Here is a 26808-nt window from a genome sequence, read left to right as displayed (position 1 = left end):
ATCTGATCTAAAATACAAAATGAGGTCCTTTAAGAAATTCAATTTAAAACAAAGTTTCTTGAAAGGGAACGAAATGAAAATTTCCAAACATTGGTAGAAGTTGAAAAGGGGGAGGGATTATGGTGGAAACCGCATAAGCCCAAAGCTAAAAATCTTTAAGTGGTTCCTAAACATATTAATATTCTCCCATTGTGATTTATAGTTTTCAGGTGCTCCTAGCAGTATTTAATGTAGAATTTAACTCCTCCTAAAAGGTCTCTTAAATCTAATTTTTCAATATCTAGATTTGTTTTTCACAAAGTAATATTATGTTATTTAATTAAGAAGCATGAAAGCCTTGGAAAAAGTGGGGCATCTAGAATTGATTGCTGGAAGATGGTCCAAGTGGCGGTCAAGAAAGGTACAAAAATAGTAGAAAAAATATTTATAAGTTACAGATTTTTCATCCCATTTTGTAGGTCTTTATCATGACTTGGTGAGAACTTGATACGAACATTGTAAGATAATTAATTATATTTTGTACTCATTTAGCCCTGCAAAGTCGGACGAAATATCAGTTATTAATAAATAGTTTTTCTGCTATTTTTGTTCCTTTCTTGACTGCCATTTACCCTGACCTTTCAATCAATTACATACGGTCAACTAAAATTCTTCCAATCCAAAGTGGGATCTAGAACTTTGTACGTTTGTTTAATTAAAGCTCTCTGTAATGTATAGTGGTAAAGGATACATAATAAGTTTCTTATGACTCATCTCTTTTTATTTATGAGGGATTTCAACAACCTTTCATATGATTTTCCTTAGAAACTTCAATGAAAATATCCATCATCTATCTGTCTTCATTTTCTCATTATCCTTTAATGAACCAGTTGTTCGATTATAAATATTCCTATCGTAAGTTAATTAGTTGACCATATAGGATTGTGTCCAGAAATGAACTGAAATAAGAAAAAAAAAACAACTTGATTTTAAATATTCCTATTATTTATAAATGTTATATCTTAAGTAATTATAAATTTATCCATTATTTCTGTTAAGATATTAATTAATAATGATACATTTTGTTTTAGAATTGCCCAAAAATATTGAAAAAACTGATTTAGACTGTCATGGTAGTCAAGAATTCAACCATGAAAATAAGACAAATCAAAATCTCCAGTTTCTTAAAGAGGAACCCCCAGATTCAAGAAATTGGTCTTCTGAAGATGTATATAATTACTTTAAGGAATACTTAGACGAAGAGGCAGCTAGTGCTTTCATGGAACAGGTACTTCAAGTTTGTTATGTATCTATTTTATGCAAAAGGCTGGTAAAAACTTCAATAGACATCATATCTGTGCTTGTAACATATGTATCGGATACTCTCTTTATAAAAGCACCTCCCTTTAACATATATTATCTAATCCATATTCAGAAATTTATTATTATTGAACATATAAACAAGGCAACCTAGCAAAGTATCTTGCAAATCATTACATAATGGTTTATTATTTATTAAATAACAAACAATACAATAATGTTGTGGAATCGTTATGCCAAGCTTTAAAAAAAATCTGCCAGGTGTATAGGCCAGTATAGGCAGCTCACCGTTCCTATCTTTTTTTTTATTTCCTTAAAATTGTGTTTTTTGGAAATTATCCTTTTTATGGAGATTTCTATTGAGATAACTAGAGAGAATAAAATCTTTGGGATGAGCCATTGATGAAATATAGGCTTATCCAGATTGGAGTTTTTCCCATGCACAAGTAGTTGATAAAATTTTTACCACACACAAGGCAAAATGGCAAAATTGACGACTGCTTTTTTTTTTTTTTTTTTTTTTTTTTTTTTTTTTTATAGTGCAATCCACAGCTTTGCCTAGTTATTTGCAGGTCTAATCGATTGCTATTTTGAAAGGAGACGTTGAATGGTGACAATGAGTTCCAAGGATCATCCTGAGATGATCTGTAACTTTAATGCCAAATACGAAAAAAATCATTTGGCTGAGTATTTCTGGAGGAAAGGCCTTGGATGGTCGGATTTTTTATTTTATAAGTATCTTGAAACATAAAGCCCTCAAATTTTGAGGGAGTTCTATTTTTTCTTACTCGATTATAAAGATACATTTTTAAAAACATTAAACCATCAAAAGATCAGCTAAAGTTTATACATTATTTATTTTAGGATAGGAACAAATCATGCCAATATTTGTTTTGGCAATGTTAATAAAATTATTTATGGTTATGAAATTCTATGGCACCAACGATGGTTAAGTGTGCTATTAACATATTCTTTATGTTGTGAACTTTTGTTTTATCACTTACATTTTTTTTTTTCTATGTGGTTATATGTGTGTTTATACATTACACATATAATTTAGAGGAAAAAAAAATATTTAAGATGTTGGCCCTTGATATTTGAACAAATCCTTTGTAGAACAACATTAATGAATTTTGTTTTTATATTTTTTTAAGTAAGTACTACCAATAGCACACAAGATGTAGACTAGACTTCGAATCTAAAGGTGAATGTTTTTGTAACATTTGATAAAAGTAAAAACAGTCTGTAGTTATATCCAGCGGTGATAATAAGTGGGTTCGCATAGATTTGGCCAAACCCGTTTTTAAAATTTTCAAAGTGGCTTTATTTTTTTAAATATACGGATTATACTCTGTAACATTACCAAACTAGAGCCTTAGACTGTTGATAGTTTCCAAAAAAAATTTCGGTTTACGAACCCTTTGTTAAATATTTCGATTACCACCACTGTTTATGTCTCGTAGATGTTAAAATTGCTTTTGGAATTGTGAACTATTTAAAATCCCATTTTTACAAATAATGTAGTTAGTGAAAAAGCTTGTGGCATTAATTCTGGTGACCCATATGATTCCCAAGATCCCATGGTTGGAATTAATATTTATTTTTAACTTACATTCATTCAGCATTCATTATTTTTTTGCAAGCTATTATTAATTATTTTTTTGATGATTTGTCTCATAGGACATAGATGGCTATGCACTGAAGTTGATGGGACGAAGTGATGTACTAAATCTTGGCCTTAAAGTTGGATCTAGCCTCAAAGTGCTGTTTCATGTCCGAAGATTACAACTTCGTTCTAATAGCCTCAAGAATATTTGGGATAATTAAGGCTGACTGCTCAACCATTAACTTTTTTTGTGATAATTAATTTTAATTCAGTGATATTTATTATTAAATGTTGGATTAGTCGTTATGAACTAAATAAATAAAGAAGTAATTTTATTTTTTAGCTTGTCTTTTATTTTTCTAAACCTTAAAAAATGTCTGTTTAATAACATATTCATTGTATTAGATTCAAACGGCTGGATCAGTATACTAATGAAATTATTTTAGAATGATGTAAACCACCACTATTTAGTTATGGGGGTCATTTGACATCAACTCAACACACTTTTGAATCGTACCATCTCAGATGTGAAATTTTATTTTGATATGTGCTCTTGTTTTTGAATTATGGCTAGAATGCCAATTTAGTCCTCGTAAATGGGCTTCACAGAGAAAGATAAGTTTTGGAATTACTACAGAAACTTCCCTATTTTAGCTAGAGATATTTGATTGGTATCATTTTACAGTATGTTCCATGCCCTTTCATATGATATGCAACACTAAATAGGTTAGGATAAGTTTACATTTCTCAAAACCTAATTTACAATTTATATTTTAATTTAATAGAAAGTTCATATTTTTAAATTTATTCCATTTTTTTTCCCTACCTCCTAATTTAATTTATTAAGCAAATACAATGTATACAGAGGAAAGTCTACATATGGAAATATGTATGTAGATATTTATACTTTTCTCTATTTATTACATTATAAATAGAGAAAAGTCTAAATATTAGTAATTTAGTGAATTAAATTAGGAGGTAGGAAAAAATTAATTTATTCCTTGAATAAATTGTGTTGATATAAATCACAGGACAAAATATAAATTGAGGTAGGAATGATTTCAAGGTTAAACAAATTAAAAACTAAAGCTCCTCTCTCACAAATTCAATTCTTTATTCATATTAATTATTAGAGACATTGCTAATCATGAAATTAGCACCAGGCCTAAACGAGCTCTAACCCTTGCATGGGAAGCTTCTACCACCATCGTAGCTGCATTAAAGAAGAATGGCATCAGGATGAACCCCCCCCCACTAAGACTGACACTATTGTCATATCCTTCCAAAAAGGCAAAAAGAGCTGCTTGCTCCAGAGATTCGTAGTGGTTGAACACGAGCCAAAGATTTCTAACACCATCCTCTTCCTTGGTGTGACATTGGATCACTATCTCACATTCTCCAATCGTGCCAAGAAGAGGCTCAAGCTGACACAACTTTAATCTTACAGGCTACACCATCTGCTCTCTTCACCACAGCTTTCACTATGCCTGAAGCTACAAATTAAAAGGGGGTAATCAGACCGATTCTTCTCTATGGTGCACCTTTGATGAGAGACCTCTACAAAACAACACTGACCAGATTGCAGAGTTTTCAGAGATCCGTTTTTCGACGAATATTCAGGGGACCTACGTTTCAGAGGGCTAAGAAGTGTCATACGTGAAGAGCTCCAACTTCCCTCTATGCCAGAGTTCAAAAGTCACAGGAATTTCAACTTTTTTGATGGATTGAAGGCTTGTTCTAATCCTTTGTTTTGAGATATTGTCCCTCGACTGAGACCTGGGAGGTGGCAGAGCACTTTCCCCTTAGTCGATGCCCTCGACAAAGGAAGGGATTTGGACTCTGCAGCCTAAGCCATTTTACTTCACACCTAAACAGCAGAACGGTCCCTTCATGTTCCATTAAGACTAAGTAGGCTTAAGATGGTCCACCTTAGTTGGACTGATATGAACAACTTATAATGCCACAATGCAATCAAAGGGAGAAGTCATGTATAGACTGACATGAAAGGATGATGAAACCAATGAATCAAAAGTTCTCTTAATCTAGAGATTTATTTTTCTGTTGTACAAGTAGTTGGAAAAAGTTAATTATTTTAGGATGCTACCTACAACATGTCACAATGCTTCCCTTTTTGTAGATTACAGCTGGGATAGAAAGTGAAACATCTTAGTTATTTAGGTAATAATTATATCTAATGCCCTAAAGCATAACATAGTTGCTGTTATACATTTTCAAAAAACATAACTTTTATGAAGGCCAAATTTCAAATTATTCCCCAGAAGATTTTCTTTTTTTCCAGATGAATCTGCTGTCAAATATGAAAACAAAAAATCTTCATAATTCTATTATATATACATATATTCTAAATAATTGGCTATTAATTCAAATCATGAATAATATGGTCTGAGGTGTGGTTATTATTATATATTGATAAGTAATAGAGAGTTAAATTTATGGGAATGGAGCTTTAGTTTTTAGCTTTCTCTGTTTTGTAGCCCATTTATAAGGACTAATTTATAAATGACTCTGTAATTTAAAAATTATTTTATATATCACAATAAAATTTAACATTTTTCAAAGTATATTTTATTTACATCTCTACAAAATATGAAGAAAATCTTAGATGGTTGAGTTGAGATGGAATGAATGACCCATAAACAATAAAGAAAGTATTTATAGAACTGAATGCAAATACTGAAAATTAATATAATTTGTGAAAAGTAATGAAAGGTTGAACTTCTAGGAACACTGATAAGAACTAAATAAATATTTTATAGAGAGTTCTTATTGTAATGTGTACCAGGAATGTGGAACAAGCATCAATAAGATCCTAACAGTATATAGTTCAACAAATGAAGCACTTTCAATATGCAAAAGGTCAAATAGGACCTGAGATATAGTTTTTCAAAAATTGAGAAATCATCATTTTGACACCACAACTGATAATAGTTACTTAAATCAATCATAGACAGTAATTATGTCATATTTTTAATAAAATAGATAGTAATTAAGATGATTCCATTAAAGAATAATACATTGTGTTAACGAAATACAACAGGTTAAATTAGTACATGATACAAAAAACAGAAAAATATTTATATTGGTGGTGAACAGCTTCACCATTTTTAGTCGCAGTGTACCAGGTTAGTCGATTTCTGTGTTTCTCGAGTGTGGTATGTGTACCACCAGCGGCTGTGTACTTTACTATATAGAAGAATCAAAAATAATTATTTCAGGTTTTATTAATTAAAAAGGAATGATTCCAAAATATGTACATATTAATATTAAAACACAAAACAATTTCATTTATTTCTTATATTTTCAAATATTTTGGAAATCTCTATTCAAGAAGGCTAAATTTATATTTTGATGACGAAAATTTAGCTTTTCACATTTGTTGGTGGAGCACCTGTTACCAAAGGATAAACTCATACTTTCTGGCTGAGACATTTGAAAAATGTCTGTTTGGAGAGGTTTCGCTGTTTTTATTCATGAGGTTTACTCAGTGTTAAGTAAATTAAAGAAGTACATGGCATCAAAAGTTTGGGAAATGCTGGTTTATTTCAATATCTTTCTCCACCTCATTTTAAAAAAATTATTTTAAGTTAGTTCTAATTCCATTTTTCATTTTCTTTTTGCTCCACAAGTTCAACTTTTGCCCTTGGGAACTACCCTTATTTGCATATAAGGTCTCAGTGTCTTGGCTAATCTAGCTGTCAAACCATACAATTGAATCAATTTCTGTCTGTGTTAAATGAAAATGTATCTCCCCATGTAATTTTTACCCTACTGGCACTCTTGAATTCATCACAAGGAGAAAGATGTTGCCAGATATAATTTAGAGATCTGTCTTGGACTTGACCACTAATGGTCTGGTATATTGCTGTTTTCTCTAACTTCTGGGTTCCAGTTTTTTTTTGGTAGCATAGAAACAACACAAAGAAGTGAACTTTTAACTGGGTATTTTTATCACTATGGAACAACAACAAAATATTGATGAGTTAATAGTTAACCGTAGATTAATATGAGGAGAAGGTGATGAGGGGTGCGGTCAGCTAAAATACCCAAATAAACAAAACTTATTTATTGTTGCGGATGTTTGACCTGAATTTCAGGCTTTCATTAAACCCTCACTTTTAACGGAAACTATACATGAGTCACCTGATGAAGACCTGAAATTCAGGTTGAAACGTCGTCACAAACAAATAAGTTTAGTTTATTTGTGTATATTTGCTAACTGCACCCCGACCATCTCATAAAAAATAATTTTATATGACTTAGACCTATTCTACATTTGTAGAAAATGAGTCATCTTGAGATGTTTGATATCTCAGGAACTATCAGACCTACAGAAGTAACTTAGAACTGAAAATGTTAATAGTTAAATAACTCTAAACTAGTTTTTAATAATGTTCTTTGTAGGAACAGTAGTTTCCATGATCTTTCCAAAAATGGTGATTTTATGAATTAAAAAAAAAACTTTTTTGGAAAAACTATATCTCAGGTCTTATTTAATGTACAGAGCTCAAAAAAGGACTCAAATTTTAGCTAATTTCTAACTACTTTAGAAAAGGAATAAGTAATATTTTCCAAAATATTGAGCATGGAATGATAAATTAATAAAACTTTTAGGGTTTGTTTTGAATATAATCAACTTCTAGTTGTCTACTGAGGTCACACATTTTTTAGTTTCATTCCAAATCCAAACAACACATAAAAAATTGAACTACCTGACCTTTTGCATTTATTTTCTGTTTCTTGGACTAATATGGATACTCACTTTTGAAAAGAATACAATGCTAATACAGAAAGAAAAATAATATTCGGTCTACTTGTTAAGTAACTTACATGGTAGTTTGGTTTATAAGAAAATATGTATTTTACTGGAGTTGTAGCATCTACCCATTATTTCTTTGTTAATAGCCTGACAAGGAGTGTACATGGTTTTTGTACTTATAATCAATGAATCAGTGATAGATTTCTATGAGAAAGTATTGATTTATTTTCAAATTAGTAATTTGTTTGCATCATTTACGTGGAACTATGTTCTCTGTAGATAAATGTAAATACAGGTTTTAACAAAAGTTTAATGTATGGGAGGGTTTTTAATGATAAGATTTTGTACTTGTGAAATTTGGTATTTTCAAACTACATTTCAGTAAATTCTTTAACAATGTCTGTACAGATTCATTTTTCATAAAATGAGTAATCATATGAAAATGAAAAAAAAAAACTGATGGAAATAGTACACAAGTATCACTCCAAATGGGGAGTAGACTTGTAATTACTTACACATTATGTTAAATTGTTGGTCAAAACCTAAACTATTGACTTCCATTTTGAATGAAATATTTATTAATTATTCATAACATTGTACAAAATTTCGGGACCACTGTCCCATATTCATGCATTTTAAAACGTCATGATTTCATATGGGAAATCATGTCAACCATTTGTGCATCTTCACTTTGCCCTAGCACAGCCATCACTCTGGCCAAAAAATTTTAAATGAATTGACTCATCAGACTTCCTTAGAGATAATCCAGACTAAACTATTGATGTTACTGATGAAGAGATGGTTGGGGGTTCAGTCAGTGAAGAACACAAATCAGTTTTTACTTATTTGTGTTCTTTACTGACCATTACCCCAATCCCTTCTTATATATAATCTACGGTCTACTAATAACAGTAATTGATATTACTGTTGTTATTAGATCATAGTTGTTTAACTTAAACTTGTTCAAAATGGATAAAGAAACTTTCAACAGATCCTTTTCAGATGAGTTCAGTATAAATATGAATCAATTTATAGTATCGTTATAAACAACTATGGTTGACCATTTTCTTATTGTGTATAAGTGAGTAAATGCCCACAGCCGTGTAGGAGTGGCAGTTATGAACTAGAAATTAATATATATCAAACACAATTTTTATAATTTAGTACTTTGAATGGGATTTATTTACATCAAAGAAAATAACTTGATTAATATTTAGTTGGAAAATTGAGTTTGGTGTTATTTTATTTTTTTTTTAAATTTCATTATATGTTGATTCTTGTATTAGGAATTTAAAAATATAATATAAATAAGAAAATGTTCAAGTTCATAGACAAAGAACATGACATGTCTAGAAATAGAATTAAGGCCAAATTGATTCATGATTTTCAAATGTAAACCTAACAATTCATAAATACGAAGAACATTAGTTTTACAGCTCAAGTTATCGATAAAATCAACAGGAATAACTTCCAATCTAAGAATTTATAAGGAAAACAATTATTCTTTGGGAATGAGTCACATACATTGCTGCAATTGGTTGCCAAAATGATTTACTTGTGAAGGTAAATAATTTAATAAAGGAATTTATTGAAAGTCAGGGTATAATTATCACAAAAAATATTTATATTACAACAAATAATAAACTTAAAATTATTTTTACAACATGACATATTAGTAGATTATCTAAAACTTTAAAAATAAAAACATAAATGATATTCTTTTCATTAAGTTAAATTACTTCACATGTAGTTACCATACTGAAAATAATCACTATTTGACACAAAGGTAAATTAAAATCGACATTCATTTACCCACAAAATTCATCAGACACAATAGTACATCATTTCATTATAAATATGTTTGTTTTTTTTACTTTATATATAATACATTCATAATCTTCTTTCAATAAAAATCCATTATAACAGATGTTGATTGATTGGATTTTCAGGAGATTTCATCCATTCTTTTCTTAAAACTTGTTTCAATTGAGAAAGTCTTAAGGTTGGGTTTTCTTGTTTGATTCTTGGCATATTACTTTCCTCAAACGCTGCGTAAGCAGCCTTCAATCTTCGCTCTGGATGTTTGTCTTCTTGTGGTGAATTCACACTTAATATAGCAATAGCTTCAGTAACGGATCTAGCTTCCTCACCTTCAACATCTACCCGATTGATATTTTCTTCCAATGGTTTTGTAAGATGTGTTTCAATTTTGGGTGTTGAAGATGCAGGAGTATTTCTTTTTTCAACTTCTGATATGATCTGAGCCCTAGTTACTTTAGTTGCCACTGGAGTCTTGGAGTTAACTCCTGTCATTTCATTTTCAAGAAGAGCTTTAGCTTCAGCTTTTTTTCTTTGCTGTTCCTCTTTTTTCTTAATATTTTCCTCCTTCCTCTGCTGTTTTTTCAAAATGTGTTTATCGTTTTCTACCCAAAGGGCATCTTCCATAGCTTGTTTTTTTCTGGATTCCTCCATTTCTTTAGCAGCTGCCTTTCTGGCCCTGGCGGAGGCAGCCTTAGTATTTTCAGTGGCGAATTTCTTTGGCATTTTGATATAATAACGTACTTTTTATAGGAAATGAATCTGAATTAAGAAATTAACATCAATCACACATCGACAGAGAAACGCTATTCATACATAACATTATCTAAACTAGCAGTAAACTAACTGGTAGGTTATCTGAAGTAATAGCAGGTTATCTCAGATAATAACATAGTTGTTACATGAATAATCAACTATAGTTCTAATTTTTATCTTATTAATATATAATACAAATTAGAATAATTCCACTTCTAATTTTATCATATTAATACATACATCTCATAATATTAGGAATTTACTTTAAAATTTTTTATTTGGAAGTAGTTTTACCAAATTAATTTATAAGTAAAGTTTGTTGTGAAGTGATGAACTTGTATTTAGTAATTATTAAATTTCCTTTTTTCAGGCAGCTATTGAAGGTTATAATTATTGGCGATTCAGTAGTTTCTGTTCAATCTGTCATTAAGATTTCCCAAAATGGCGGAAGGGTTAGCTGTAGCTCTTCTTATAACAATTTTATTTGTTTATTCAGTCAATTCTGATGTTTTGGTTCCAGAAGCCCATAGATCCAAATCCCTCATAGAGACATGTACTTCAGACTGCCTGAAAAAAGTTAATGTTGAATCTAATGATGTATGTACCTTTTTAAATGTTTCATTTATTCTTCTTGAAGTACTACATTGATAATTGTACCCTTCTTTTATCATTCTGTTTTAGATTGGGAATTCAGACAGTTGTTCTAGAGGATGTAGACTATTTATGATAGCTTCTTTGATTTCTGATAAGCAGGATACAGATCAAAATGCTAGTCGTAATTCATGTAAAGATAGTAAGTTATATTCATATTGAACTACTTAAATAGTGAATTAATTTGTAACTCTGAGTATTCCACTTATTGGAAATTATATAGTTCATATTATTTTTGTAATTGTTTCGAGGATATTCAAAATTTACATTTTCTATTAATTATTTATCAATTTCTTTATTTTCTCTTCGTTATAATCAATTTATATTTACATCACTTAAGTATAAATCCTGTTCTATGTAGTATTTTGTATTTAGCTAGCATGTATGAAGGTATTGTTAATAGCTTGTAACAACCACATCTCTTTAATTAACTTTTTAAAAATATTTTTGTCCACTAACTAATCTAAAAGAGAATTTTCATTAAATGTTATCAGCTCTGCATCAATGTTCTATTCTGTACAATTTACAATATATATTACTGAAGTGGATACTAATAACAGCTGACACCACAACCCATCAATAAGACTCTGCCATTTGGCGCGGTGCTGTGATACAGCAGTCCAGTTGATGAATGAAATTGAATTAGATAGCACCTCAAAATCCAATCTAATAATGGTACTAATTGATTTTCTTCAAGTCTTCATTACCCTGAATGAGTTCTCAAACCATGTTAGAGAGGTACTAACCACAATCCTAGAGAATTTAACAACCAGTTTGACAGCTTGTCACCCAGTGATAATGGCTTACAGAACTTTCCATTTGCTCAGTAGCTAACCAACTAGGTAGTTAATTCATTAAATGTATTTAATACTTTGAAAAAAAAAAAAAAGATACCAAAGAATTAAAAATTAACAAGAAAGATAGCTTATTCTGATGAACCGTTTTCATAGCTTGCTTGTTACCAGAGGTATGGAAGCTTTGTATTCATGTGGGAAATTAAAAAAAAAATTATTCTCAGGACAGAAAATTTTTACTCACATTTAAGTTTTAGACATCAAGGTACTAATGTGGTTCTGAAATAAAATTAATTCTATACGAACCTACTAGACTATCAACCACTGTATTGTCTGTATGGAGATAATATTTAAGTCTACACTTCCTTCTTCCATTCCTTCATACTAGAAGCATCTTGTTAGATTCAGAATGAATTAACATTACTAACCACTAGGTACTGGAAAATAAGTTTTTCGTGAAGCCAGCGAATACCAAGACTATTTTATTCAGCTTAAAACCAAAATCCTTCCTTTTCTGATTTAAAAAAATATATTTTACCTCTTACCTGGTCATTTCTGACATACAGACAGTGGTAACCTTCAGGTACTAGAGGTCAAGTTTTAATTTTGTGGGGCACCATGAAATAAATGTCAACCTCCCCAAGCCAGATTTGAACCGACAGCGGTACCATTGCGAGGTTGCTAAGGTGATACCTTAACTTCTGCGGCTATAAACAGCCTCTTTTCCCTTTCCTACTATTCAGTTCCAAAAATCTAGGAGTTACATTCGATCACTATTTATTTTGGAATAACCACATTTCCCTTATCACCTGAAAATCTATCGTAATCCTCAAACAGTTCCTAAGATTCCGTGATTCATGATATTGTTTTGTTTATTTATGTTGTTCTTTGCTGACCGCACCCCCTGACAAACTTCTCCAATATTAATCTACGGTTATATAATAAATGTCCATGTTAGGTTGTTTAGCTAAATTTCTATTATCAATTTTTCTATTTTATTTAGATGATATTTTATTTTGATTTGTCTAGTTATATATAATTTAATTTATAACAGTTAGAAATCAAGAATGTGTTGACAAGTTACATTACTGAGGAAGGTAAAAGATATGTATAAAAGGTGAAAGAATATAAAACATATATGAAAAAAAAATTATAACATTGATACTGTTTTAATAAATTAACTATTGAAAACATGTTAGGGATAAGTTTTCTTTGTCAGTTTTTTAATTGGCAGAAGAAGGTTCTAGTTGGATATTAAAGCTTTCAAAGATGAGTCTTTTGTAATGGTCATGGACCATGGTAAGTATAGAAGTTTTATCAAAATCAAAGATAAGGAGTATTCTTAAAGTTTTGAAGCAGCAGAATAGGAGGAGACAGAATATTTATGTTAGGTGATGCAGTCTTTTAGGAGGTTTTAGGTTTCAATAATATAAGAAGTGTTACAATTGAGAGTGAAGCTTCCTAGCTTCATACTGCATCCCTATGTGGTATACAACATGGGAACAGTGTAAAAGAGGAATAGGATCCTTATGATATGAATAGATTTTAGACAGTTTATTATGGGATCTGAAAGCAAATCGAAGGTTGGGTATATGGGAATGTAAGGATTTTTGTTGTTATCTGAAATAAAGGAGCTATATAATAGTGACCTGTATAAGGGGATAAAGAAGTATTTTGAACAACTAGTTGTGGCAAGATGATTTTGTAGTTGTTTATAAGTTCATTAATGATCTAGGAGGGAAAGTTATCAGTTAAAAGTATCTGTTTGATGCAGTGTATGTCAGATTCGTGGAAAGGAGAATCAGATAGGGAAAGGCAACAATGAATAAGGTTTTTTGCTTACATTAAGTTTTTGATGGTAAGGGTGTTGGGAGTGATAGTTTATAAATCTGCCTGAGTAAGTTAGTGTGTACCAGTCAGTGGATATGGTGTCTAGGTTCTTATGATGAGGAGGTCAAGGAAAGGAAGGGAGTTATTATTTTCAAGTTCTAGAGTAATTTTAAGAAGAGGGTGATAATTATTAAAGGCAAATAAAATATCAGGATTTAGGATGAGGAGGTCATCTACATATTTTTTAATAAGGATTTTGTCAACTGGAAAGAATGGGATAATGGAATCAAGCAAATCATTGAGGACAACTAAAACAGTAAATATTATGAAATGTGGCAAGTACAAAAAAAACAAGATAAATTTTCATTAGCAACCTAGACAGGAACAGTAACTACAAGTCATTTGGTAGTGAGCAATGAGTGTATCAGTCATTTTTATAGTTTGGCAAATACAACATGCAATCTATGCTTCCAATATAGTTTGTGCTACAGCACTTGATACAGTTCCCAGGCTGCCAGTCCAACTATTTCAGTGTTTTCCAAACTCAACCCCACCGATTTTTGTTACTTCTCTTTCTCAACATAATAGATGTTCAATGTTCCACTCGCATATTTTTTATTGGCACAACAATAATTTCAGATTAGTAGAGAGGAAATAATCATTGTTAACCACACTTTTTACTTTGTGGATATTCTTTCAAACTGGGAATATAGTAAATCAGTTGTAGTTGATTTTTTTTTATTTATTATTTAGAATTTAATTTCCAGTTCCTTCTTTTTTTTTCAGTGTGCCAAGAAAGCTATGGTATAAATAATGTTGATGTTCTTTCATGTAAAGTCGGCTGTGATCTCTCCGTCGTTCAGAATGTTCAGGTACAGAGCCATTATTTAGTATGCCTAAAAATATATATGTATGTACATATATGTTTAATCTTTTATTTATTTTATTTTTTATCCATCAGGTTCCTGTTGTAGCGGAAGTATCTTGGTCTCTATTCATTGATAATGGAAACTCACTACAAATTTTGCAAGGTATTTATGCCTGGTTATGTAAATGTTATGTATGCATGTAGGATGTCTACATATTATTGCTGGGAATTTTCCTTGTTAGTTCAGTTAATCTATTAAGAGCAGTCAATTGTGTCCTTCCAGGTTCTTATACCAAGACTTCTGGATTCATTGCTCATTCTGTTGACTTCTCTTAGTTTTTTTTTCCCCTCTTTTTTTTCTAAAACAAAATCAGTAACAACATCCTGTGCAATTATAATATTTCCTGCTCATTATAGTCCTTAAGGTATAGATGCTTTCAATCCATTAGATGCTTTTATAAAGATGCTTTCAAAGGTTCTTCAGCTCAGAATTAGTTTTTAGTCTCCAAGTTTTTTTTCCTCTCACTTTAATCCAGTTACCTTCATTGTTTTATGTTACGTGTCTCAGAACATATAAAAAATTGGATGAATCATCATTTTGTAGCTTAATCGGTATGATTTTGTAGAAAAGGAAAGGATGCTTTTTTTTTTTTTTCTGGATTAATTGATTTTCTTGGATATTGACTTCTATGAACTATCTAAAGTTCTAAAATTGACCCAGAATTGAAATACAATATTTCTTCAATCTCATTAATTCATACTAATTTGTCAGCCCCTAGAAAAATATCCCTAAAAACAATACATTCTGGTTCTCCAGGTAGTTTTCACATATTTTTATCCTCCAAGGCTTGTAAACCAACTTCATATTATCCATATTTAAAAGAATAAATCTTGATAATTCATGTTTTCAAGAAAGGAAGAGAGAAGAGGGAGTAAGATTGGACTGTTTCCATGTATTTTGGTTCTTTATGTTTTTTATTTCTATTTCTATTCTAGTCCTTTATTTTTGATAAAAGTGATGTTTATTTCTTTTTGGTTTGATAGTTATAGTGTTTCCAATGATATCTAATAAGTCTTTACATTAAAGAAAAAAATTAATCATTAAAGCCATGGCTGGTGGTGATGAACATGTGGAATGTTTATTGTTATAACGTTCCCCCCCTTGATAACATATATTTTCATGAATAAGGAAAAAATTTTTGGTCTGAGTATATTGTGACCCAATGAAACAAATTTATACATATTAATACAATTTTGCGTCTATATTATTAGTTTGCATATTGGAATCCTTATTTGGGGTATTCTTGATAATTTTAAAATCTTGATAGTTCATATTTAACTCTCGAACCCTTAAAATAAGAACAATTGAGGTTCTTATTTTTACAGTTACTTTAAATTAAACAGTTAATAATTAAACTTCAAAAATTAACAGTTTCAAATTAAACTTCTAATAATTGATGGTTCAAATGATTTAAGTTTGTTTGAATAAGGGGGGTTCCCTTATGCCCCATTTCGTACATGAGTGTGCCAAAGTGTATAATAATGTATTAAGTAATAGTATATCAAAATTAGAACTTTAACAAGGGGGGATCTTGGATTGATACAGTAAATTTATTATTTATCTCTTGTTATTAGAAGAATCAACCTATGACCAGTGGTGGTAGGGTCTTCATAAATACAGATGCTCCTGAAAGCTACTTAAAAATCAACTGTACCATAGCTTTCTTGAGAATAATTGCCCAACTATGACTATTCAGTAAATATGCAATTACTCTAAGTATTGGTCTGCACAAATATGTTTTGGACCCTCAGAAGCTATGTCCAGCTTGTAGTGGAACGACATTGGAGGATTGTTTCCATTTATTTTTTAATGTTTGTTACAACTTATATAATAAGTTGTAGATTGTTATTATTATTTAACTTATAAATTATTAGCTTATGTAAATTATTTTAAATTCACCATTTTTGTAAAACTACTACAATGATTGTTAAATTATGTACTTTGTTGGCTAACTCTATTTGTACCGGGATTGCCCCATAAAGAAATAAATAAATTATTATTATAAATAAGTATCACTTAAATTTTTTATTACTAACTAATATTTGATCTTACTATTACAGGTGAAATTCCGGAAACTGATGATGTTCTTACAGATCCTGGTTTAAGATCACAAGTTTCTAGATTAGAATCCATGAGATTACCTCAAGTTAGTCTAAGAACTTTACCAGTTCAGGTTAATATTTTTATTCCTTATTTTTTAATTATATTGAATTCAGAATTTGCCGAAACTATTCATTGATTTCATTACATCTTTAGTAGTATTTTCACCTTAAGTTAGTTATCAAATTCTTTTCCAGTTTATATTTATACATTTTTCATTACTGTTAATACTGAGGGATGATAAATTATATCAAATAAACAAAATTAAAGGTATGAATAAGATGGTCAGGGTTACGGTCAAAAAGAACAAAATAGTTTTCAACTGTTGGAAACCCTGACCATCTTCATATTTTAAATTATACTGTCAACTATTTATATGTATAAAATTAAAGGTACTTTAAAGGAAGTTTTTTTTTTTTTTTTTTAATTTGGCATTCAAACCCTTTCATAGTATTTCAATCAAAATAAGACGTAGCTGATACTGAAGACCAGTTAATTGTAAATATACAATTAACCTTATTAATAGATGAGGAGTTTAAATGAAACTTGTAAAATTTAAGTAGATAGTAAGTAAATCTATAATTTAAAGTTGATTTTAGAAAAAATTTTTTTGTAACATCCCAGGCATTTACCTACTTAATCCTTCAAGGAGGAGCAATGAGATTTAGTGTAAACTTTCCATTGTTAATGAGTATGCTGAAACATAGGAAAATTGTTTAAAAAAAAAAAAAAAAGCGGACTTGCTGTTTGGTCATAATTGACTATGATCATATGATCATTCTTGATCTTTTCCAAGATGACTTTGTAGAGTGCTTAAAGTAAATTTTCAATTTTGTTATTTTTTAATATACTTAAGTTAAATAATTTCAAAAAAAGGATTTATGAACAAATATTGACAAAAAAATATAAAAAAAAAAAAAAAAGGAAAATCCATAGAATAATAATTATTTTCTATTGAATTTCACTCTTGATAACAGGGAATGCTAAATCCAAAGTAAAGAAGAAACCCAACTATTGCACTAATTTTTAATGTACATAATAGTCAGCCCCAATTATAATCCTCCTAGTAGGAATACTCCACCTAGTACGTTCTGTTCTATTGGACAGCTGGATTATCTCTACTGTTAGAGTTTTATTTATTTTTTTTTTTTTTTTTTGTTATATTAAATATAAGTTATGTAAAAATTATTGAAGATTTTTTTTATCCAAAAAAGTTTATCACTCATAAAATATTATCTTATAATTGGTGTTAATTATATTATACTTTATTCGTTTATAGTTTATGGGAAATATTTGTTGAAATAATTACTTTGTTGTATTGCAGACAGGTGTGGAGGAGATAGGTCCATGCGGAGGTTTGAGAGGAACCAACTTGCCATATTCTTACTGTTTAGTTTGGTCGCTTCTTCTTCTTCTTTTGTTATTTGTACTGTGGTCATGCCTTTCACTTGCTGATCTCCCTCTCCAGTCTGTGCCTTCACAGGAAAAATTACCACTTGCCTAAGGTATAGTAATTGATATTAATAATATTTTTCGTTTGTATTCTAAGGGTGGCACTATTTATAACAGGCTGACAATGTTGTAATAATAGTAAGAAATGTAACAGATGGGGCTTTTTAAATGGCAGCTAAACATCTAGTGCTCTAGATTAATGAACAGTAGACTGTTTACCTCCTAACTTAAGGAAAACTGTGTGGGGGAGATAAGTATGTCAAAATTGGAAATCACACCATGAAAGGAGTCAAAACGTTCTAGTATTTCAGTGCATCTATAACCGAAAATAATGAAATGGAGGAGAAATTGAAAGAAAGGATAGCTGCCGGGAATAGATGCTGCTTTGTCATGTGAAAAATTCTGAATTATAGAGCTCTTTCTCACTGAGTAGAGAATATGATGTATCAAAAAATTGTGAAACCTGTTATCCCTATGGTTTTGAGACCTGGATAATATCTATGACCTCAGAAGGAAAGTTGTTGGCATGGGAGAGATGTGCTTTGCACGGAATCTAAGGCTCAGTATGTGAATGTGGACAATGAAGAATCCTTTCTCTCCCCCTCCTCTCCTCCTAATTACATAGGAGCAGAGAATGCTTACCTATGTTTATACAAAAACATCCAATTTAGACATTAATAATACTACATCTTGATTATTGTAGTGTATTATTTACATATATGTGAAGCCAATACTTTTAGTTCATATATTATATTAAACCTTCTGCCTGTATACATGTAATTTTGTGTTGAATATAGTATATCTTCAGTTACTTTCACTATTCTCAATGTTCTGCTTGGTCCTTAGAGTAACTTTTTTGGCTTAGGCCAGGATGCCATCGGTTGTAAAGTGGAGTGGAACCTGGAGCTATCAGTAGAAAGATGAAAAACTGAAAATATCTAATTTGTTAAATTTACCCTCTTCACATTATACTTATCATTTGGTATACATTAAAATAAATGTTGCAATAAAGTATCAAATTTTGATACAAGATAATTAATTTTAAAGGCGTTCTGCTCAGTTAACTTTTTATTCATTACATTTCTAATTAATTAACAAGATTATTACTCTTGATGTTAGGGTAATTTTTTGGTTTTAAACACGCACTTCCCTATTTTTTTTTTTAAATTACTTACATTAATTGTTTAAGAAGTTGGGTTAAAACATTTCCAAAACTCTTTTTCACTGAGCGTCACAACTACCAGTAATTCAGTAAGTTGATGATAAATTCATAGTTTGAATGCTGTTCGTATAAGGATATGTTTTAATTGTTGATTCATCATGAAGCTTGCCATAAAAATTCCCTTTGTCTTTATTATTTATCCTGTAGTGAGAGCTGTAACCAATATCTAGAAAGTAACCATTACTATGTCATTACTTCATCTCCTGTTCATTTTATTATAAAAAATCACTGAATTTGGTTATTAAATTTTCATATTAGTGTACTCAGATTAAAATGTTCAGCTCTATAATAGGGGTTAATTGCCTTCATAATTATAATAAATCTTTGAATGAGAAGTCAACATTTATTTTATTTTTCACTTTTATTAAAAAATCAGTTATATACTTATTGTACCTGCTACATGTTAAAATATAAATATTCTAATAAACTCAAAAAAATCTTTTATTTCTTTTCCAGGTAACTTGGTTCTCAACTCTATCCTTCTACAGAAAATTTAAAAATTTTACTTATTTCTTTATCTTTCCATTTAAACTCATTCTAGTCAGCGTATTGAGTTATTAATAGCTGAATTTTAGGATAGGAAATTAAACTGCTCTCTTTTATATATAAGCAATTCTTTGTAACTATTATGAGATTTATGAAAGACTTTTATAAGGTTGTGTATAAATTAAGTTTTATTATTTGTTTTCGGACCAAACAGCTGGGCTGGTCCTGGTAGTCATTTAAAAAGATGTGTATTTTAGATATTTTAAAGCTTCAAAAACTTTTGATCTCTGCTTTTTCAATTGTGATGTTTCTTGATATAAGTTTTATTAGTATTTATGGCGTATTTCTTTTTTAATTAAATTCATTTTTTTTATAAGCGTATTTATTTATACCTATTTTTGATTCAAATGAGGGGTTGTAATAATTTTTTTTTATTTATATATTTATTATATTTTATGAACATCCAGATTTACAAGACATTAACAATCTTTCTGTAAACACTCACATATAAAAAAGGCATCACTTGATTATAGGCCTTTTAGTTAGAAAACATATTTCTTTGATATTATTTTAATAACAGTTCTTTAGAGAATATATATATTTTTTTTTAAATTAAAATAGTTTCATATGTTTATTTATAATGTTATGTGAAAAATGACATTTATATGTAATATATATTTTCCAATTTCATTATCAGTACAGCAATAACTTTTATACCATTTGCTGTTTATCTTATTAAAATATTATTAGAACATCCATTATCCAATCAATAGATCACAATAAAGAACTTTTGATTATTCCAAATTTGTTTTCCTTTTTATATCCAATTCCAAATTAGATATTTTAGTTCCATTCCTTGTTTAAAATACATATTTACAGTAAATATTTAGAACATAATTCTCATCAGCTTTTTACCAAATAGAAATCCTCTTTAAGTTACTCAACATTTTATTAATGGGGAATTGACACATAGAAAATAAAAATTAAGTACAATATAACAAATTTTAAATTATGATACTTTAGTTTGGATAATGGTCATTCTGCTAGCATTTGGTAACAGAATATAATATGACACAACATTTATCATTTCCACATTGTTATAAATATATTAGACTACTTATCTGATTATATAATGAAGTTGTAAGTTTAAAAACATACACTTCCAATATTCCTAATAATAGAATCTAATACATATTAAATTTAGTTTTAAGCTCGTAAAAGGAAATTAAAAAAAAAAAATATATATGGCCCATAGTTTCTTTTTGTCTCATTTTTAATTTACCAAAATTAATTTGAAAACTTATTTGAATCAGTTACTTCTGGAACAACCCTGTCATTTCTGAAATAACCCTGATTCATATAAGCTGAGTGATATAGTGTAACTATTTGGCTGATGATTAATTTTAATCTTTGAACCATGGTTTTATAATTACTTTAACTTAACTAAGGAATGCCCAATCGTAATACTAATAAAGTTTCATATTATTTATAAACTCAGTATTTTGACTGTTTTTAAGTTCTTTGGTTTTCACTAAACCTCTGAGCGGAAAAAAATCATGAACAGTAGCACGTCAAATATAATAAAATTTTTTTTATCATTTTCTACGAATTTACATGCTTCATTTAATTTTATTTGGCACTATAAAATACGAAACTTCATGGTTACTTTAAATAAATAATTAGCCATTTGAAAAAGTAATATTAAAATGATATATAAAATACTAAATATCATCACCTTTTTCTTCTTAAAAAAACAAAACATCCACACTCCCCCAGTTTATAGAAAATTTTATATAAATGTAAAAACAAATTGAGAGAAAATATAATTTCATACACTAAAATTGTAAAAAATGGTATAACACTTTAGTTTTAACATTCTCAATAGAATTTAATCAGTTTTTAGTAAAAAGAATATATAGGCATTAAATGCACAAATTGCCTTACATCCTATATAAATATTTTCTTTGGTTTTCACAATTTCACCAAAACATTAGTCTTTTGAATAACTAATTTACCCAACCTTTCTTATCAATGTAACTAATTCACCAAAACTTAGAAACAATATTTACATTACATAAAGCAACAATCACTTAAAATTTTTATTTCATTCAATGATTGTAAAATAATTAACTAGTAATAATTAGTGCATTCATATTTTTATGGTAGCAAACAATAGTAGTTTATTCAAGAACCGCTGTCCAAAGATATAATATAATAAAATATATAAAAGAGTTCCTAATATTTATTTATAATTAAATAAATGCTAATGGAAATAAAATATACATATAAAATAAAAAAACCTTACAACTTAATATTTTATAAATAACTTAACCACTTAGAATCAATGCACAATTATTTTTTTTTTACAAGTTATATAAATCTCCATTAAAAAAAAAAAAAATCTTTAACATATGCACAAAATATACAATCTTCTTCAGAGTAAAGTATCTTAGCCGACATATGAGCAGCATGAATTTGTTTTCCTAGCAGTTTTGTAGAATGCTTTGGAATGAAAGCTAAGGCTTTCTGATTTCATGATGAGATCATCTAGTTTCTCTCCTCGCTCTAAAACAGCTCCAATGGTGTTGTGCTGCAATGAAACAACAATTAAAAATTAAATTTTTCGGTTATAGTACATTCATAGTACAATTGTTGTACTTTACATTCATAGTACAATTGTTTAGCTTAGACATTTCATCTCTATCCTGCTTCCTCATGATGTCTGATCTTTTCATTTATGACTCCTAACATATATAATAATAATTATATGACATATAATTTGTCATATGGTATAAAGTATAGTTTGATTCATAGTATATATAGCTAAGTAAATTATTTTCTAAGTCACTAGAACTAGAGTGACATTGAGACAAGACATTCTTGAGATGCAATCTATCCTGCTTTCTCATGATTTCTGATGTTTTCATTTATGACATATAATTGTGTCATATTGGTATAAAGTATAGTTTGATTCATAGTATAGCTAAGTAAATTATTTTCTAAGTCACTACAACTAGCGAGACCTAGAGTAACATTGAGAAAAGACATTCTTGAGATGCAATGTATTAACACTAGGAATTGGGTTTGAAAGCGGGCAAAATGTATTCTGAAACATCATTTAATTCATGAATGAAAGATGATTGAAGTTTTAACGATGTATGATTTCCCAGGAGTTGCTACACTAAAAAAAAATACATAAAATATGAAAATATTTATTAAAAGTGTTATGCAGTAAGATAAACTGTTTTGAAATCACCGTTCTAAATTCTTAAAATAAGAAATGAAGAAAAAATTAATTAGAATGGGTGGGCCTTATTTATTTTTTTATAGGGTTTTAGCCTCTGTACCAAATCAGGTATTGTATGCACGATACCCAAAAGAAGTTTTCCATAGACTAGCATCAAAATAGCTATAACAATTTTGTTAAAACTTAACTGTATTTAATCATGATATATTTGTTTATTAGCTTATTTGACTTATCTGTTGTACTGTTTATTTTTAAGTATTCTGTAGGAATTCTCATGGAAACACATTAACTTTTTTTTTAGTTTTTAAATCCCATCCTAGATTCCGATCATATAATCCCTGATCACCAGTTTGGATTCCGAACATCCCACTCCACTATCCAGCAATATCATTGTGTGGTGGATGTTATCTCGTCTTCTTACTGCGTGGGAGTCTTTTTCGATTTAGAACAGGCTTTTGATCGAGTCTGGTACCCGGGACTGCTTTACTAAATCCATAGATTAATACTTTCTACATACTTTATTATCATCCGTTCCTTTCTCATTGATAGATCATTCCAAGTAAACCACAATGGTTCCTATTCATCCCTCTATTTTCAGTCCGCTAGTGTTCCTCAAGGTAGTATCCTCAGTTCCATCTTCTACACTGTATACACAGCTGACATCCCAACCAATACTAACACCATCCTCACCACGTATGCTGATGACACGTGTACTCAGGGATTAAAATAAATCCTAACAAATCCCATCAAATCACCTTTATCCTTTGTCGTAAACCTACCGACGGCCTTACATTCTCCTTTAATAATGCTGATTCTACCCCTGTTGAACAGATCTGCTACCTTGGACTACATCTGGGCAAACGACTAACCTGGAATCCTCACACAAGACTGAAAAGAAAAGAAACTGCATATCGAATTCGACTATTACAGCACTTACTGGACAAACTGTCTAAACTTCCAATTCATTACAAAAGACTGATCTACATGACTGTAATAACACCAATCTGGACATACGGAGTTGTCCTGGACATAAGGTCTCACTAAACGTTTGAATTCCTCTTGTATTCAACCCTAGCAATCTAAAATCCTCAATGCTCCTTACTTTATCACAAATAAAATCATACATAAAGACCTTAATGTTCCACATGTAACCGATCTAGCCCGAACCAGATATCATTCCTACCATTACAAACTCCCGAACCACCCAAACCCACTAGTTTCTAACCTTGCTTCCTCTTCCATTCCCGACAATCCTCAGAGGCACCTGAAAAGAAAATGGTCACGAGACCTGCTACTGTAAAACGTCATTAGAGTGCTACCAATGGATAGTTTCTCTACACGCCTGTAACATTCCATTTTAACTGAGATCAAATTTACTCAATGTATTATAATGTACAGTTGTAAATAGCAATAAATAAATAATTTGAAAACTGCATCTCCAGATGCATTAGGAAGGCAGTTAATTGTCAACAAAACGAAACTAGAAAAAATAGTAATAATACTATCTTAATTAGACCAATTACATAGCGAATGAACAGCAAACAATTTTTGTAGAGGCTACCGTTTTAAGGGAAATTGGGTGAGTGGACACACCTGATATTTATTATGTAGGGTGTTTCAGGGATAAGTGGCTAAACTGAAAAATATGACCTAAGGACTTCAAAACAAGAAAAAAATTTCCTCTGAAGGTATATCTCCGAACGCTTTGTTTAGGAGATATTCACACCTAAAGATTTTCATTGGTTATATGGAATAAAAAAACTTATTTATTAGTTCCAACTACTTTATTAATTAAATGTAAACATTAAATTCATATTAAATGTTGTTCAAAGTGAAGGTATGTCTGCAAACGCTTTGTTTAGGAGATGGATTAGATACAATACTAATATGGCCTTTTATTCCTAATTGTATAATAACTGGCAACATAAGGATTAATACTAGAATACTATTAATACTTGGAATTAGCATTGGGAACTGTCAATAACATTTAGCAGTTGTAAGAGGCTTTCGCAGATTACTCATCATTATACCTTCAACTTTATATATATACCGATATGGTGTTTGTGAACGGTTTTTGCAATGGGAATGCTAATGCTGTCCATCGTGAATATGCCAGGCGATTTCCAAATAGAAGATTACCTAACAAGTCTATCTTTAGCTCTATGTCTCAACGTCTTAGAGAAACTGGTATGGTACATTTGCTATAATACCATGTACTGATGGTATTTTTGCCCCTTTACAAAATGAAGAAAGGAGTGCGGCCATATTACAATATTTTGATGATAATCCATCTGGTAGTGTACGAAGAGGATTAAATATTCAGTGCTGTTCTGCCACTGCTGCTGTTGAAGAAAGATGCCAAACCTGTCTTAATGCTCAAGGAAATCACTTTGAACAATATTTAATATAAATTTAATGTTTATGTTTAATTAATGAAGTAGTTGGAAAATAAATAAATAAGTTTCATTTATTTCAAATAACCTAAATAATACAGAACAATGAAAATCTTTAGATGTGAATATCTCCTAAACAAAGCGTTTGCAGACTTATCTTCAGAGCAAATTTTTTTCTTTTTTTGAGGTCTTTAATTCATATTTTCAATTTGGCCACTTTAACCTGGAACACCCTGTATACTGATAATAAATTATCAATTTAAATAATAGACCACTTGTAATAATTGGTATTTCATTTTGATTACTATTAAAATTCTAGGTTCATTTTATATTAGTTAATATTTTAAATGCCCACTGATGATTGGTTCATGGCATGTAAAATGTGAGAGTGAGAGTGGAAACCTGTGTATGTACTTGTACTGGTAATAGCGGGGATGAGACCCTGCAAGCTTTACCCAAAACAACCAGTAGAAACCTATTGTTCATCCATGATGAATCTCTGGTCTTCCAAATGAAATCTAATAAGACCTGTTGTTATGGCCGGTAGGGGCTCAAAAGGAAACTTTACTAGTCCAATGGTGAAGAGTAGTGAAAAGAAAAGAGCTGAACTAACAAATTTTGTTATTGTTGTATTTTGATTAAGTGAAAATAAATATATGAAAGCTGTTGCGGCCAACATATGGTCCACAAATTGATTATTGGAACATGTGATTTATATTAAGTCGAAAACACAAAGCAACTATTCTTTGGTTTTCTATACTAAAAAATAGACAGATGACATCTAACCGTCTCAGTGTGCACACACATATCGTCTCCTCACTACGCACTCGTATTTGCCAGCATCCTGGCCATCTCCGTCATCTACATCATTTTAGCCACGGCAGGCGGACTACTTTGACTCATCCTCCAAGAGGACAAGGCAGGCGGACGTACATCCTTTTGTCGATCTACTTCCACGAGAATATCCACTCAGAACAACCACAACCGGGGCCCCACCAATCACCGGTGATATAATACTTTTTCTCTCTCTTTTGTCTACTTAATTTCTTTTTGTAATAGTTTTAAGCTTTCTTTTATTCCTAGTTTGTACATTTTTATATATTTTGTGTTCCTTTTATTATGTTCACTTATTTAAAAATACAAAATTCGGCTATTCCTTTCTTTTCACAGTTGGGCTAGTAAAGGTTCCTTTTGAACCCCTACCTGCCGTAACAAAAGGATTTGAACAAAATATACAAACTTTGCTACGTAACTCTCAAAGAGGCTTTAAAATTGAAAAAGGAACTCATATATTTCCTTCCGTCAGTTTGCGAACACATTGCTCATCAGCAATTGCAACTGCCCAACTTGGTCGTCATTACCAGGGTACGTAGGAAGCTGATAATTTGTCCTAAGTGGTTATGTGAAGGTTGCAATGTATATCAATATCAAAAGTTCCTCCTACTATT

At 30.1% G+C, this 26808-nt stretch overlaps 4 protein-coding genes across 5 annotated transcripts in view; 2 read left to right on the top strand and 2 right to left on the bottom strand.

The window, feature by feature from the left end:
• Positions 1-3247, top strand: part of LOC106679756 (probable ATP-dependent helicase PF08_0048) — a 9683-nt gene extending 6436 nt beyond the window's left edge. For both annotated transcript variants that reach the window (XM_067051402.1, XM_067051401.1), the window contains exons 7-8: positions 1071-1267; positions 2980-3247. In XM_067051402.1, coding sequence (XP_066907503.1) covers positions 1071-1267; positions 2980-3126 — 344 coding nt within the window. In that variant the 3' untranslated portion in view covers positions 3127-3247. The remainder of the gene's footprint in view (positions 1-1070; positions 1268-2979) is intronic.
• Positions 3248-9250: 6003 nt separating this feature from the next.
• LOC106679742 (coiled-coil domain-containing protein 124) lies at positions 9251-10361 on the bottom strand. Its single transcript, XM_014419061.2, has one exon. The coding sequence runs from the start codon at positions 10224-10226 to the stop codon at positions 9600-9602; it is 627 nt and encodes a 208-aa protein (XP_014274547.1). The 5' UTR covers positions 10227-10361; the 3' UTR covers positions 9251-9599.
• Positions 10362-10664: 303 nt separating this feature from the next.
• LOC106679747 (uncharacterized) lies at positions 10665-20093 on the top strand. The gene is made up of 7 exons (XM_014419068.3): positions 10665-10853; positions 10938-11049; positions 14318-14403; positions 14493-14562; positions 16521-16633; positions 17885-18065; positions 19691-20093. Exons 1-6 carry the CDS (start codon positions 10698-10700, stop codon positions 18062-18064), a joined length of 717 nt encoding a protein of 238 aa, XP_014274554.1. The 5' UTR covers positions 10665-10697; the 3' UTR covers position 18065; positions 19691-20093.
• Positions 20094-20160: 67 nt separating this feature from the next.
• Positions 20161-26808, bottom strand: part of Ykt6 (YKT6 v-SNARE) — an 11180-nt gene continuing 4532 nt past the window's right edge. Inside the window, exon 4 of the mRNA XM_014419067.3 lies at positions 20161-22310. Within this exon, the coding sequence (XP_014274553.1) occupies positions 22170-22310 (141 nt within the window). The 3' untranslated portion in view covers positions 20161-22169. The remainder of the gene's footprint in view (positions 22311-26808) is intronic.

Source organism: Halyomorpha halys, unplaced genomic scaffold, assembly GCF_000696795.3.
Source record: "Halyomorpha halys isolate HHAL.00 unplaced genomic scaffold, Hhal_1.1 Scaffold217.1, whole genome shotgun sequence".
NCBI lineage: Eukaryota > Metazoa > Arthropoda > Insecta > Hemiptera > Pentatomidae > Halyomorpha > Halyomorpha halys.
The sequence above is the reverse complement of the archived record's forward strand: the minus strand, read 5'-3'. Positions and strand labels throughout refer to the sequence as shown.

Coding starts and splice junctions, on each gene's coding strand:
- LOC106679742 (XM_014419061.2), bottom strand. CDS start 10,226: ATGCCAAAGAAATTCGCCACTGAAAATACTAAGGCTGCCTCCGCCAGG.
- LOC106679747 (XM_014419068.3), top strand. CDS start 10,698: ATGGCGGAAGGGTTAGCTGTAGCTCTTCTTATAACAATTTTATTTGTT. Junction 10,854..10,937: donor TTAATGTTGAATCTAATGAT/GTATGTACCTTT, acceptor ATTCTGTTTTAG/ATTGGGAATTCAGACAGTTG. Junction 14,404..14,492: donor CCGTCGTTCAGAATGTTCAG/GTACAGAGCCAT, acceptor TTTATCCATCAG/GTTCCTGTTGTAGCGGAAGT.